At 39.4% G+C, this 16362-nt stretch overlaps 1 protein-coding gene across 1 annotated transcript; it reads left to right on the top strand.

Annotated features, from left to right (window-relative positions):
• The first annotated feature begins 245 nt into the window (after positions 1-245).
• On the top strand, positions 246-1295 carry PRR18 (proline rich 18). Its single transcript, XM_044672201.1, has one exon. The coding sequence runs from the start codon at positions 246-248 to the stop codon at positions 1293-1295; it is 1050 nt and encodes a 349-aa protein (XP_044528136.1).
• The last annotated feature ends 15067 nt before the right edge of the window (positions 1296-16362 follow it).

Here is a 16362-nt window from a genome sequence, read left to right as displayed (position 1 = left end):
TCTTGCTCGCAATACCTGGGCTCGCCCCTGGGTAAATGAGGATCTAAAGAGCTCTGATCTTGCAGCTGTTGGATTGAGAGGGAGCGTGCGGGGAGGGAAGGAAGGGAAGGAAGAGTCTCAGCAACAGATGGAGAGGATAGCGAGGCGCTACAGGATTCCGGCTGGAGAGACCTGTCTTCCTCTTTTGCACGACTGACTAAGAAAGGGACCCCTCCTTTTCATATTAAAGCAGCCCATCAGCAAATATGCCTTTTCCACCGATCCAGCAGCAGCAGCAACAACAACAGCAGCAACAGCAGCAGCAGCAGCAAGTCCCCGGGGTTCCGACACCTCCCACTGTCAGTGCTGCTGCTCCTCGGGAGCTGCCAAAGAAGCCAGCAACCCAGAGGAAGACCACTGTGCATGCCCCTCCAGTCCCAGGTTCACTGGCACCCACAGCTGGAGGTGAAAAGAAGAAACGGCCCCCGGAGAAGCCAGAGATGCTCCTTTCTAGCTCCTGGCCATCAGCAACACTGAAGAGGCAACTGGCTAAGAGAACCCCAGGCCCAGCAGCCAGCAGGACTCAGCCACAACCCCCGCTGCGCCCCACTCAGCAACCCCTAGCGCCTGCCACTGCCGCCACCTCCACACCAACCCGCCCGCTGCTCCCTGCCACCTGCACTATGCCTGGGCTGGCCCACTCCTGTGAGAGCCTGGCAGCTGGTGGGTCCTCCGTGCCAGGACCAGGGGCTGGCACCAGCAGTGGTGGGGAGGAGGAGGCTGTGAGATTCTCATTGAGCCTGACTCCAGAGGCAATTCTGGTGATCCAGAGGCGCAACCTGGAGAAGCAGTTGCTAGCACGACAACGCAGACCCTTCCCTTCTCCAGCCGCAGACACCAAACGCCTCCTATCCTCTTGCCCCCGGAGCAAAGCTGGAGCCATGGGTACCACCTCAGGCCAACGTAAGGGCATGGCTATTAGCGGCGCCGGGAGCACCCCAGTTGGTGGTTTTGGGAGCACCAGTCGCCGCCCTACACAGTCCCAATCCCAACTCCTTTCTGGTGCCATGCAACCCCTCTCCACCACGTCCAGAGGAGGGCACTTGGGGAGTGGGGACTTACGGACCTTGCTGAAGATCTCTCTCCTGAATGAGCACCATAAATATGATGATGTAGAATATGAAGAGGAAGCTGAGGCAGTGGATGAGGGCCTGGTGAGGAAGTGTACCGAGTGGTTACGGGGTGTGGAGAATGCCGCGGCCACGAGAGACAGGGCTGAGAAGTTGGAGACCCTGCCTCACCTGGGCACCCTCTGAGGCAGTAGCAGGGCGATAGATGCTCCACCCTCCCCTTACTTCCCTGTTTTGAATGTCTGTGGGATATGAGAGTTAAAGCCCACCGTTATGCCTCACTATGACTGAAACTCCTATATCGCCACTGCTTTCCCTAAGCCTGGGTCCCCATTACCGGACCTCTTACTATTCATACGCCATGCACACATTTCCCCCAGTCCAGGGTGGCAGCAACAGCAATACTTTGGCCACTTCTTTCTCCAGACCTACATTAATTCCCTTTCCCTCATCTTTTGAATACCTGGCCCTTGACAGGAGCATTCTGCACCAGTCTTCCTGCACTATGGAGTCAGCCTTTTCCTTTTGCTATTCCTGAGGTTACAAATCAGGTTCCCCCAAATGCCTTGAAACCCCACCACAAACCCTCATTTCTACACCCCAGTGCTCCTTGCTTTGCGCCCAGAAACTAGAAGAGGAAAAGAAACAGGCAGCCTCTTCTAACCAAACCTTGGAGTTTGGTTTGGGATTCCCGGTTGATGCTTCAGGTAGAGCATTTGAAGCCGTGTGCATACGCCAGATTTTGAGTCAGGAGTTTTTGAGACAAATCTGGGAGCAGCCAGGTAACTGGCAGCTGGCTTTGAATGACATTTCTATTTCTTCCTCTTCCGAGAAGCCTGTTGCTGGACTTGGGTTAATCGGATATCTGGTGCTGCATCTCTTAACGTCTGATCCATCTAGATTTTGTTTTTCACCAGAAACTGGAAAGATGGGGGTGGGGAGGCAATGCAGATCCTGGAAATTCAGTGCCAAAACCACCACTGATGGGGAAAGGGATGTAATCTCCAGGAAACTGTAGACTATGGTAAATGAATGCTTTAACGGATACACTACTTTGTTGTCATACAACAGGTGATTCATCATCTGCTTTGTTCTCTCCTCTTAGCTGTCCTTTCTGTATGCTTTGCACACACACATGTCTTTCCTGAAACACAGTTACTGGAATTGTTTTCAAGCACTGGACTCAGGAGGGAGGGGGAAGAGGGGCCAGCTTTTGTTAAGACCATAGTCTTTATTTGAAGTGCTCACAACATATCTTTTGTACTAGGGGGAAAAAGGGTAACCAAATGGGGAGGGAAAAAATGCACTCAGCTGTACCAGGACACAGGACAAAATGTTCTGGTCCTGTAGAGAAATTTATCTAGAGAGTGAATGAATAAGGGGCGGGAGGGGAGGAAGGTTGTGTATGTGTTTTTAATATTTTTAATCACTGTGTAAATATCATAGTGGCTTTGTACATTTGTATATAACATTCAAAAGAAAGAACATTTCTATTTATTATTTGAATAAATGGTTAAATAGCTTTGTGTTTCAATAGCCATACATTCTCAGTTCCTAACTGGAGATTTAGGTTTAACATCTGTCTGTCTATCTATCTATCTATCTATCTATCTATCTATCTATCTATCTATCTATCTATCTATCTATCTATCTATCATCTATCTATCTATCTATCTATCTATCTATCTATCTTTTTTTGAGCATTTGAATATTCTTAAATTTAAGATCTCTAAGGCAGTAAAATGAGGATGTTCAGACAAGACCTGTATAATATAAGACCAATAGAATGTCTTTTCTGCAAAATCTGACTCATTTATATAACTTTAATGTCTAGTTCCATATTAAAAAAAATAATGTTGTAAGCCTTCTCTGTTTTAAATTAGAACCGTATATCTTAATTTTTTTAAAAGTTAAAACAGTTGCTGTAGAAATCTTTGCTTTGGCCTTTCAAAAATAGGGATCAGATCCAAATAGTATGTATTAGACATAAGATATGAAGTATCCAATTAATTATGAACGGAATCAACCACCTGCTAAGTTCTGTAGGCCCATTGTCTGTAAAAATGAGATTCTGGTCTCTTGAAAACAAAATCTTTCTCAATTGGACAGTTTTAGGTTATTTTGCAACTACAATGTGAGATCTATCTAGTTTGGATAGGAGAGAAGATCCCCAAAATTCCTTTTCTAAAATTCATGTTTCAATAGCCATAAGGCAAATTCAGCAGTGTTAGTAAATTTCCAACCAAGGTCTTTAACTCTTAAAAGCACCTGTAGTCAATATAAACAAACAAGAAAGCTTATTTTCACCAGTACTGTTTGTGTGGAGGAAAACTGAGCCTAGAACCCAAAAAGTCATGTTAAGAACGAGTTGATCATGCAGTTTTGGGATGTGAAACCTCTATGCTATGGATCAGATTCAGGATCATTTTAATTTCATAGAAATACTTCAGCAGGTATCAATGACTAATGCTCCATTTATGCCTATAGTTGAAAAAAGTAATAGTTAAAAATATAAATGTCAATATCCTTGTTTGGTTTAAAATAAGGTTGATTTTCTTTGAAAGCCCCTATTTCTTTTTCTCTTTGGTCTTTCTGTGTTTATTTCTGTGTCTCCCTTCATGTGCATTTTTGTATGTCTTGTTTTCTTCTATTTTTCTTCCCTGTGTTTCCTCTACATAGAGTTTCTCTTGTTTTTCTATCTCTCACCCTGAAGAGTTCAAGACACCAAATTAAAATGTGTATATATCCTGTTTATTAAATAAAAACAACAACACACATCTATATAGCAAAGCATAGTTACAAAACAACAAGGTGGCACAGGGGAGAGAGCGCCTGCTGAAATTAGGAACATTTATCTTCCTGAGTTCAAATCTGATTTCAGACACTAGCTGTGTAACCCTGGACAAGTCACTTAACCCTGTTTGCCTCAATTTCCTTATCTGTCAAATGAGCTGGAGAAGGAAATGACAAACCACTCCAGTATCTTTGCTTAGAAAACCCTAAATGGAGTCACAAAGAGTTGGACAAAACTGAAAAATGACAATTAAAACAACAAGAAGTTACAAAGCATTTTGTTTACAATATCTCATTTATTCCTCCCAACCCACTGAAGCTGGTGGTGGAAGTTTTACAGTTATGGAAAATGAGAATCAAGGAAATTAATTTAATTTCACCCGTATTTTTACAGCTAACAGGTTGTGGACCTGAGACTCAAACCTAGATTCTCTGTTTTTCAATCCAGTGATCTTTGATCTTTCCCATTTTAGAAGTAGAATTTTTTAGAAGATTTTATACTGTATTTCTTTAAAAAGACAACCAAGTAAACTACCTTCTTTTTATTTAAGTAATTCTTTAGAAATAATATGCTAGAAAGGGAATTTGGGCATTCTGGAATTCAGGAGACTTGGTTCTTACTGCTGTAACTGGATATATAACCTGAGGAGAACTTCATCATCAGTAAAATGTGGGTATTTAGACTAGATGACCTTTTTGTATCTATTTTTATCCTTTGTGTTTCAGTGGGTCCCAATTAAAAAAAAAAAGAGTCCTTATCACTAATCGAGTTTCCTTCTAGACATTCCTGAGGGACTTTTGGGTCCCTCCTTCTGACCCATAGGTTTATTTGTAAATAAAAAATTTTAAGTTACTTTAAAAAAATGTTAAAAATTAAAGTAAGGGCTATATCTAAGGGGCTTTGAGTTGCCTGTGTTGGACATTTTCTACATACAAAATGGCAATGTTATTCTGGTAGTACCCTTTTCTAAGATGCTGCTGTCAGGAAAGGAGAATAACAGCTATATTTACACTATCTGCTTTTTGTGTTAAAGAAAAAGTACAGTGTTGGAACAAGTGTTTGTTGTTACATGGAGCCAAGAAGATCTAGATTTGAATCCTTACCTTTGATCCTTCCTGGCTGTGGGACCACGGGTAAGACACTTAACAGGAGAGCCTAGGATCATAGATCTCAGGCCATTTTGTCCAAGTCTTCATTTTATAGATGAGGAGACAGAAGCTTAGAGCAGGACCTACCCAAAATTCAAGTGGTAGAGCTGAGATTTGCACTGAAGTCCTTTGACTCCAAATTCAGTGTTACTTCCCCTGCATCACATGCTACTTTGTTTCTCCATCTGTAAAATGGGTATTACTCTCAATTTCTCCTGTCTGTGTCTTGTTTAAATATAGTTGCTTGCATGTAGTCTTTCCCCATCAGTATGTGAGTTCCCAAAAAAGAATGTTTTTGTTTTTTTTTTTTTGTTTTCTTTGAATCCTCAGTTCTTAGCACAGTACCGAGGGTATGGTAGGTGCTTAATAAAGGAACATAGAACCAACTAGGTGGCATAGTGAATAGAATGCAGGGACTGAAGTAAGGAAAACTTGAGTTCAAAGCCCACCTCAGGTACTTACTAGCTATGTGACCCAGGGTAATATATTTAATCTGTTTGCCTCAGTTTCCTTAACTATAAAATGGAGATAATAATATTCCCTACCTCTTAGAGTTGTTGTGAGGATCAAATGAGATAATAATTGTAAAGCACTCAACTCAGTTTGGGGTACATAGTAATTGATATATAAATATTAGTTATTATCATTAGTGTTATTATTAATCCAATGCCTAGCAGTAGCTGCTTAATAAAGGTACTTTAGAAGCACTGAGATGGTGCAGTGGGTAGAGCATTAGACTTGGAATCAAGAAGATCTGAGTTCAAATTTGACCTTAGACACTGTTAAATGTTAAATTATGTGTGTCAACTGGGTTTTTTGGGCACCCCAATTTTGCCCCTGTCCCCTGAGAACTCACCCCAGGGGAGTCCCAGACTCACCCATTTCAGACTGAACAATAGACCTGAAAGTACTTACTGGCCCCAGTTCAGGTGGGAATAGTAGATCTAATCAGATGCTAAGTACCCTTTTGCCCTAGTAGTTTTTCCCACTGTATCAAAGTCCTCTCTCAGGTAGCCCAGCTCTTGATTGGACCCTTCCCATTTGTATCCATTGTAGAGCATCAGCCTCTCCCTGATGATCCTGTCTTGGACTTCTCATTTCCTTGTAGCCATGGTAATACCAATCAATCATACTTCCCTGCCCTTAGTTCCCCAAAAGGCATATAAGTTCCCCAAGTTCTATTGTTCTTCAGAGGATCTTTTAGGACATTGATCCTCCCAGAGATACTGTCTCCAGAGCCCCAGGGTTTTGACTCTGTAGTATTTGGCGCTTGGCTCTGTGTAGCAGCCGATTATTATGGACTTATCGCTTTTCTGATTCCTGACTTGGTTTTTCTTTCTACTTTAGTAGTTTTATGTTTTTCCAAGTTGACAACATATACTCAATGTATGACCCTGAACAAGTCACTTAAGCTCTGTCTGCCTCAGTTTCCTCAAGTATAAAATGGGTAGAACAACAGCATCTACCTCAGAGGGTACTTGTGAAGCTCAAATGAGGTAATATTTGTAAAATACTTAGCACAATGCCTGGCACATAGTAGATGCTTATTTCATTCTCTTCCCTTTAATACATGTTAGTTGATTGACAACTGACAGCTGCCTTAAGCATTTCTATATAGTACTTTAAGCATTGCAAAACGCTTGACATATTGTCTTATTTGATCCTCACAATAACTCTGGGAGGTAGGTAGTATTATTATGCCATTTTACAGACGCGTAAATTGAGTCTGAGAGAGATTAAGTGATTTATCCAGAGTCACACAGCCAGGGAATGAGGCAAGATTCAAGTCTTCCTGACGATACATCTAGCACTCTATCCATATTGCTACCCAAATGCCTACTTGTGTGTTGTTGTGAAATGCCACTAAAAACATCAGATACTAGCCATTCATGCCACCAAAAGCAAATGCCTTGCCTATGTGGTATTTGCCATGGCCTTTTCTGCCTCATTTTGCAAAGATATCTGTCATTTATATTGTGCTTTAAGGTTTACAAAAGCATATATGTGTAATATATATGCATATATAAAATCTCCTTTGGTACTTAACAATACCCCTGTGTACTATAGATTTAATCTTCATTTTCCAGGTGAGGAAACTGCTTTAGATAGGTGGTGACTTATCCATATTCATATATCTAGGGAGTTGCAGAGATGGGATTTGAACTCAGTCTTTCTTAACTTGACGTCCAATTCTTTTCCTATTTAACTACTTCTTATACCACCACCAACACGGATGCTCATTTCTTATCTCATTCTGTCCAACTTATTATACTGTAACTATTCATATATATTGTCAATACAGTTTTGCCAATGAATATTTTTGTCCTAAATAGAATAGAGCCCAGTTCCTTCCATTTTAGGATCTGAGAATGAAATTTCTAGCCAAAGAAGGAACCATTGATGGGAAGAACCAGCCTTGGGGATCATCTGAAGGTTAGATCACAAGTGTGAGAACTCCCAAGTTTAAAACTACAAGGACTGACATTTCTAGAGAGAAAAGGGAATATGCCGGGAGCATTGCCTCATGGGGAAGGGAGAAACTCATTCATGTGTCTCCTATAGCTAGAAAGCAAAGCAAAACTACAAAGAAATCTATACTGTGACACCTTTGATTTAACAATGGGCAGTGTAGATCTGATGGGAAAGAGGGTTAAGTGCAGCCTCAGTGTGTTTGCCTTCTTGGGGCAATCCAACCACTAAATATACTATAAATTTGGAGGTATACCATGTAGGACCTTGGAAAGCTAGGGATTTCCTCAAATTCCAAGGATGTCCCAATGGTAATCCCAATCTCAGTTCTTTTTTTTTATTTTAATTTTGAATATTTCCCCCTAATTACATATTTCATGTTCTTTTCCTCTCCCCCAATCCCCCCCCAATCCCCCTTAGCCAATGCACAATTCAGTTCTTTTAAAAAGGAATTCATAGAGAGCTATGAGTACCATATGCGTTTTCTATATTTGTTTATGGATTCTTGTCCTTTTCATCTTTTGGATTTTCTGCGGGGTAAAATGAAGGCTATATTCTTGATATTAAAGCATTTGGGAAGAAGAAAGGAAGGAAACAAGGATTTACTAAATGCTTTCTATGTGTTAAGTGCTGAGGAAACAAAAATTAGCAAAAAGAAAGACAGCTATGGCTCTCAGTGACCTTATATTCTAATGAAGAAAACAACATATAAAAAGAGAGTTTAAATGGAGGTGGGAGAGAAGGACCTCTTTTTTCTGTGCCTCAGACTAGTGCTCTCAAGCAGACTAGTGCTTGTCCAGGGTGATCAATGTGAGGGGATGTTAAGTAGGTGACAGAAATGGAAAGTTGAGAGAAAACATTGCTGGCAGTTGTGAAGAATGAGAGTCTGGGCATGCAAGCTGTTTTGGCTAACACTTGTCATTCGGGTTAGCTGGAAACTTTCCCTCAACATGAAAGAACATGTTGGAATCTACAATTCTGTTTGGCAAAAAATTAGGTAGAGAGATGCTGATCATTAGAAAATATGTTTAGCAACCTTGTCTAACACTGTTAGCTACAAATTATGATCACAAAGCATTGTCTAGACATGTCCCCTGTAGGTATTAGCATCGTGCCTTTGTATATATAAGGTTTTTGAAAAATATTTTCCATTATCACTGAAAGAATATCCAGATATACTTCTAATTCAGCTGTCTAGATCACTAGGGACCTAGGAAGATAAAGATGACCTCAGCATCTATAGACAGTTCCACCCTTCAATGTCTTCCCAGGATGCTATTGAGGCATGCACATCCTACCCTTGAAGCTATCCCCAGGATAATTGGGTGCCTCAAAATGAGGGGCAAGGGTCATGGAAGTCCAGAATTTAGATTTAGATTTAGGTCACTGGAATAAACAAATTAGTAGGGTCTAATTTGGGTTGACCAGCTTTTTGGTGGTGGAATGATATATCGTTATTTACTTATTCATTTTCCCAGATAGAGAAGTAGTTGGGAATGATAGTGTCAAGATCAGCTATCCATAGGTCACCCATCCCAGATAAGACAGTGTAGAATGAGACAGCCTATTTGAGCTCATCTGCAGTAAAGTAGAAGATGGCAGTTTTGATCTGCAATCAGATTCCAACAGTTCCATCTTTGGCTGTGAATAGCATTTTTCATCATAAGTCTCTTGTAGATATCTTAGAAACTTATTTTGCTAATAATAGTTTAGTCCTTCACAGTTGTATAATATTTCTATTACTGTATAAACTCTTCTTCTGGTTCTGTTCACTTCACTCTGCATAGGTTAATATAAATCTTTCCAGGTTTTTCTGAATCCCATTCATCATTTCTTATGGCAAACTAGCATTCCATTACAACTATATACCACAACTTGTTCAGCCATTCCCCAATGATGGACACCCCCTCAGTTTCCAATTCTTTGCCACTACAAAAGAGCTGCTAACATTTTTTTTTGTAGAAGTAGTCCTTTCTCCCCATCTCTGATATCTTTTTTTTTTTTTAATTTTAAACCCTTAACTTCTGTGTATTGACTTATAGGTGGAAGAATGGTAAGGGTAGGCAATGGGGGTCAAGTGACTTGCCCAGGGTCACACAGCTGGGAAGTGTCTGAGGCCGGATTTGAACCTAGGACCTGCTGTCTCTAGGCCTGGCTCTCAATCCACTGAGCTACCCAGCTGCCCCTCTGATATCTTTTTAATATAGATCCAGTAGTGGTATTGCTGGGTCAAAGGGTATGCATAGTTTTATGGCCCCCTAGCTTCCATATTGCTCTTCAGAAGGGTTGTATCAGTTCACAGTTCCACTAACAGTGTATTAGTGTACCAGTTTTCCCACATCCAGTCCAACATTTATCATTTTCCTTTTTTTGGTCATATTAGCCAATCTGTATGAGGTGGCATCTAGAGTTTTTTTCAAACAGTTCTTCCCCCCAAAACTTGGATTTTTGGGTTTATTGAACACCAGGTTTCTATGGTCATTAATTGCTGTTTATTGGTTGCATAACCTATTCCATTGATCCATTACTCTGTTTCTTAGCCAGTACTAGCCTGTTTTGATGATTACTGCTTTGTAGTGTAGTTTGAGATCTGATAAGGCTAGACCTCCTTCCTGCATAGAGCTATATACTATTAAGAAGAGGGAGAAAGATTGAAGTCAAACATTTGCCCCTCCCATATTTGTACCTTTCTCTAAGTGGCTGGCTAGAATAAGGGCCAGTATCTATAGGAAATGGTGATTCTATGCCTTCAAATTATTGATCCTTTCACCTTTTATTCCACCTTTATAGCTTGGTTCTTTGGGTCTAGATTGACCAGGAAGAGGGAAGGTAATAAGCATTTATATAGCACTGGGTATTGTGCCAGGCACTGTGGTATGCCCTTTTCAAATATTATTAAGCCAGTTATCAGATAATGCTTTTGTTAAGGATTAAATTTTTACTTAAAATGTTTTGTTGATATCTTATTTTTATATCATGTTTGTTTCTGAGTATATTGTAGATCTTTAATTTATCTTTAATAAAGATTTAAATCTACTTCTGAAACAACTTTTTTTTTTAAACCCTTAACTTCTGTGTATTGGCTCCTAGGTGGAAGAGTGGTAAGGGTGGGCAATGGGGGTCAAGTGACTTGCCCAGGGTCACACAGCTGGGAAGTGTCTGAGGCCAGATTTGAACCTAGGACCTCCCGTCTCTAGGCCTGACTCTCAATCCACTGAGCTACCCAGCTGCCCCTGAAACAACTTCTTGAATAATAAGGGACCTCAAAATAAAGGGAAGAGCATGGGTTCATGGGAGCCCTAAATCTGAACTAATAGCATTAAAATCCAGCTAAAAGTGGTAATGTCCCAAACCCAGCAGCCATCTCATGTAGCAAAGAAAAAAAAAGAGGAAATAAACATTTCAACAAAATCACTCATATCAATGGCAACTGAATGTCTCACACACATAGTCTCATCTTGGCAAGGAAGGAGTAGAGGTATATTTTTTTCTTTTTTTTCTTTTTTCTTTTTTAAACATTTATTAATATTCGTTTTTAACATGGTTACATGATTCATGCTCCTACTTTCCCTTTCACCCCCCGCACCACCCCCCCATGGCCGATGCACATTTCCACTGGTTTTATCATGTGTCATTGATCAAGATCTATTTCCAAATTGTTGATATTTGCATTGGTGTGGTAGTTTCGAGTCTACATCCCCAATCATGTCCTCCTCAGCCCATGCGTTCAAGCATTTGTTTTTCTTATATGTTTTCCTCTCCTGCAGTCCTTCCTCTGAATGTGGGCAGCGTTCTTTACCATAAATTCCTCAGAGCTGTCCTGTGTCATTGCTTTCTGCTAGTACAGACGTCCATTGCATTCTATTTTACCACAGTATATCAGTCTCTGTGTACAATGTTCTTCTGGCTCTGCTCCTTTCGCTCTGCATCTGTTCCTGGAGGTCTCTCCAGTTCGCCTGGAACTCCTCCAGTTTATTATTCCTTTTAGCACAATAGTATTCCATCACCCGCATATACCACAGTTTGTTCAGCCATTCCCCAGTTGAAGGACATACCCTCCTTTTCCAGTTTTTTGCCACCACAAAAAGCGCAGCTATAAATATTTTCGTACGTCTGTTTATTTATGATCTTTTTGGGGTACAAACCCAACAGTGGTATGGCTGGATCAAAGGGCAGGCATTCTTTTATAGCCCTTTGAGCATGATTCCAAATTGCCAGCCAGAATGGCTGGATCAGTTCACAGCTCCACCAGCAATGCATTAATGTCCCAATTTTGCCACATCCCCTCCAGCATTCATTACTCTCCCCTGCTATCATTTTAGCCAATCTGCTAGGTGTGAGGTGATACCTCAGAGTTGTTTTGATTTTAGAGGTATATTTCAAATTTTTTTTTATTTTTAGAACCAATTCATTCATTATATGCACAACTTGTTCAGGGTTGTTGTTTTTTTTTTTTCTTGCTAGTTTGTTTTGTTCTATTTACATCACTGTGTGTATTTTCTTATATCTTCTTATATATCAGTTCAATTAAGTATTTCTAGGCTTCTCTGAATTCTTCTTAGTCACTATTTCTTATGAATGAACAAGTGAGACATTTATTAAGCAGTTATCATGTGTAAAGCACTGGGGGTGCAATTAGAAAAATAAGACTGTCTCTGCTTTTTATAAGGAATCAACACTTAAGGAAAGTTTCAGCTACAAGTCAGAATATGCCATACTTATAGATCTTAGGATACAGCAACAAAACAGATGTTAATAACCCCTCTTTACTGTCATTTCTGATGATAAAAATCATATCAGTTTCTGATGTTGAAGCATTTGACAGTGACAAGAACTTATAAGACATTTCTTATTATGCGATAAAATGATTCATTTAGTCATTCCCCAGTCATTGGGCATCTACTTTGTTTGTAGCTCATAACTAATATAAAAAGTACTGAGACAAATATTTTGGTGAAGATGGTACCTTTCTGTCTATGACTTTCTTGGGAATCAAGGATTGTTTTCTACCTAGCTAAAAGCAAGGTTGGAGCACAACAGACATGACGATTCAGAATTAGAGGAATAGTTTGCTATTTCCTAAAGGAGACAATAGCAAACCACTCTAGTATCTATAATCTTATGATCCTGTGTATCCTGCTGATAACCATAAATGGATACTTTACTGTCCTATAAAATACAGATGAGGTTTCTAATCATGTGACCCAATCTGATGAATGCGAACACTGAGAACATTATAGTGAAGAGCTGAACAATTGAGTTAAAGATCTCAGAAACAATCACTTTTCTGTTACTTGATTCATTTGCAATTAGTATTGTTATACATAGAAAGAGAACTTGACCTTTAAGTCCATACAAGAGAGAATGGGTTTCAGAACTGATTGCATTAATTCATCTACCTTTTAAAATGAAATAAAACCCAATTCCATCCTTTTCTAAAATCTGGGATGTAGGGGAGGAGAAGAATATGGAAAATATTAGAAAAGCATAGGCTGAAAAATAATAATGATTCATGTAGTATAGTGGAAAGATTTGGGTATGTTGTTTTAGTCATTATGAATGTTGTTCTCTGAGGTCTTCTCTTTTATCTGCTTCAGTTCATACAAACCTTCATGATGTTATCTTTGCATTCCTCATGTTTCAGAAGTGGGACTTGGACCCAGGTCTTCCTGACTCCAAGGCTGGCGCTCAAACCATTTTGTCAAGATGCCTTTCCATTATTTCTCAGTAGAATAATATTACATTGCATTAGTATACAATACTTTTTTCAGCCATTACACAATTTAATGGTATTTAATTTGTGTGTGTGTGTGTGTGTGTGTGTGTGTGTGTGTGTGTGTGTGTGTGTGTGTGTTGAAATAGTGTTGAAAACAATGTTTTGACAGTGTGTGTTTTGGAGCTCTTTTTTTGCCAATACAAACAGTACTATTACGTATGAGAGAGGGGACTTTCAATTTCTCTCTGCCTTCCTCAGGATATTTGCCCAGCAAAGGAATTTCTAGATGAAAGGGTATGAACCATTTAGTGACTTTTCTTGCAAATTCTATTTTTTCCAGAATGATTGGACCAATTTATCATCCCATTAGTAGTGTATTAGTATGCCCAACTTCCTTTAGTCCCTCCAACATTGACTCTTTTCATCTTTTATTCATTTCCAACTTGATGGGAAAGAGGTAAGATTACAGAGTTATTTTAATTTGTATCTTCTTACAGTTAATCTCCTTAAAGCATTTTTTTCACATGGTTGTTCATAGTTTAAAATTCTTCTTTTTTGAAAACTGTTCTCATTCTTTTGATCATTTATCTACTGAAGAATGACACTTGATCTTGCAAGCATCAATTCCTTATAAAAGTTATATATCAGATTTGTAACAGATCTATTTGTTACAATATCTTTCCTCGATGGATAATTTCTGTTTTTATTTGAGCTGCCTTGCTTTTGAGTAAAAGCTTTAAAATTTTATGTAATTGAAATTGTTTATGTCAATTTTTATGATCATTGCTATATCTTGCTTAGTTAACAAATCTTTCCCTAACCATTGCTCCAAGAATTATTTCCTTCCAAAAGTAGGTCTTATCAAGCTGGAAAGGCTCCATTACAGGCCTAACAAAAGACTTTATGTCTGTAGGAGGACCAGCCTGACTAAATTTAGAAACACTCATTGCCATAATTATTTTTTGGAGTAACAGGTAAAATTAAGTTAGACTGAGGCACAAAGTTCTAAGTATGATCAATTTATTATTAAAATGCCAATTTACCAATAAATAGTATCTCAGCTTCCCTGACTAAGCTGATCCCAAGTGAAGGGAATAACTTTCTTATATAGTTTTTGAGAGTATAGAACAAAGAACAAGACCTCATAGGTGGGGGGAACAAATTATAGTTGGTTAAAAGAACTTGACATCATGAATGGTGAAATCAATCTGATTGGTTACAGAGCTGAGACATGAGAGATGATATGATTGGTTATTGATTGATTAATGATATGAAATCGGGAATGAGGGATGAGCAACACTCATTTCCTTTTCACCTGTAACTAAGAAGTTTTCATTGTTTAAATCCATCTGCAAGGTTAGACATGGTGAACCAGAATTTTTTAGATAACAAATTAGACATCCTTGAAAGATAGTTTGACAGTATAAAGATAGTAGAGCAGACTCTCTGGTATCCATTAGCATTCTTCAAGGATAGCAGATTTTCTTGACCCAAGAATAAAACAGTTAACAAGAGAAGTAGATTTGTAAACTTAACTCATTACAGGCCATCTGAGTTCTGAATTAAGTTTAGAGACACTCAGGCAGTTATAGTATAAAATCAATAAACTGTCATAGGATCAATTAAAATGATATAGAACCAGCCTGATTGTTTCATTGGTTGTAGTATAGGTACTAATTAAGACTAACAAGGTATGAAGTTTTAATTTGTCAGATAAGAAAATATGAATATATTTAATAACAATTATTATTAGTGGTAGTAGGATTACAATGTGCTTTCCTCACAGCAATCTTTGATATGCTTAGTACAAGTATTACTATCTCTGCTCTGGAAATGAAGAAACAGACTCAAAAAAGGTAAGTAATCTCTGAAAGTCATACAGCAAACTGATACTTGAACCCGGTCCTTATGATTTTAAGTATTCAGTATTGTCTCCAATCTCCCACACTGCCTCTGTTGGAATAACGTCATGGATCCTGTAGGATTAGGGTCAGATGGCAATGGATTCTCCCCAGTCCCAGATCAGAGGAGAAGCAGGTAAACTTGACTGGATGGGAGGGGCAAGAGCCTGTGGAGTACTCCTTCACCTCCCCCCACTCTGTAAACAGTTGGAAATCAGTTAACAGAATACTTTCAGAGCTGGTTATGGAGGTTATTCAAGCTTGGTAAATTCTGGGCCAAGATGGTAAGTGGATAGGGACTAAACCCCTTGTCATGATAACTTTCTTTGTCTAAATTATTCTCTCACAGGATAGGGATATAAGAGCCAGGTCTTCTTCAGAGACCACAGGCCCTAAGACTGAGGCAGCTTCAGCCTCAGCTTGGATGAAATACTTGGCTTGATGAAAGGAAGGTAGTAAGTATGACCTCAAGTTAACTGGATACAAGCTCTGTCTTTCACAAACTAAATGAATTTAATGATTTCAGGGGAACAGGAGAAGGGAACCAGGTTTGAGGAAAGAGGAGGGAAGGTGAATAACTAAAGACTGTTAACTGCAGGCTAACAACACATTCCCCTGGTGGGGGGAGGGAGGATGTATATTGAATGACTGAACTTCTATCTAAGCCCTTAAATAATCTTCCTTCTAAAACCTAAACTGCAAAACTGAAGGTAGACTGTGATCTTGCTTGAAGGTCTATCTTTGTGGTTAGCTATCAAAGTAAAGCAGCCCCAGGTTGTCAGTGACTGAATGTCTCAGCCCCAGAAGCTACACAGAGTATGTGTGTCCAGAGCTAAGAGCCAAGAGTCAGGACCCTTGCAAGAGGGGCGACCTGGCTTTTATACCAGGATTCCACTGCTCTTAACTGCCCCCTCCCTTAGAGTTCTGGGAGCACTATGGAATTGTGTGATGCAGCTTGAACTCCTCTCAGAAACATGGATATTACAATTCTTAATGTAAAAAACAATGATACTGCCTATTATATTTTGTGTAATTGGAATCTGAACTCCAGAACTACTATTATCCAGCACCCCACTCTCTTCCTCACATTACATGCTGACATAGGCAGGATATAAATTTTGTGTAGCCCCGCCTCTTGCTTTCTTGTGATCACAGGCAACTGTGGACATGGGCTTTTTGAGAGCCAGGAGAACTTACTCACATGGGTTTACTTTTGTTAGATAAT

Source organism: Gracilinanus agilis, chromosome 4 (genome assembly GCF_016433145.1).
Source record: "Gracilinanus agilis isolate LMUSP501 chromosome 4, AgileGrace, whole genome shotgun sequence".
In the NCBI taxonomy this organism is placed as follows: Eukaryota; Metazoa; Chordata; class Mammalia; order Didelphimorphia; family Didelphidae; genus Gracilinanus; species Gracilinanus agilis.
This window is presented reverse-complemented; position numbering and strand designations above follow the sequence as displayed.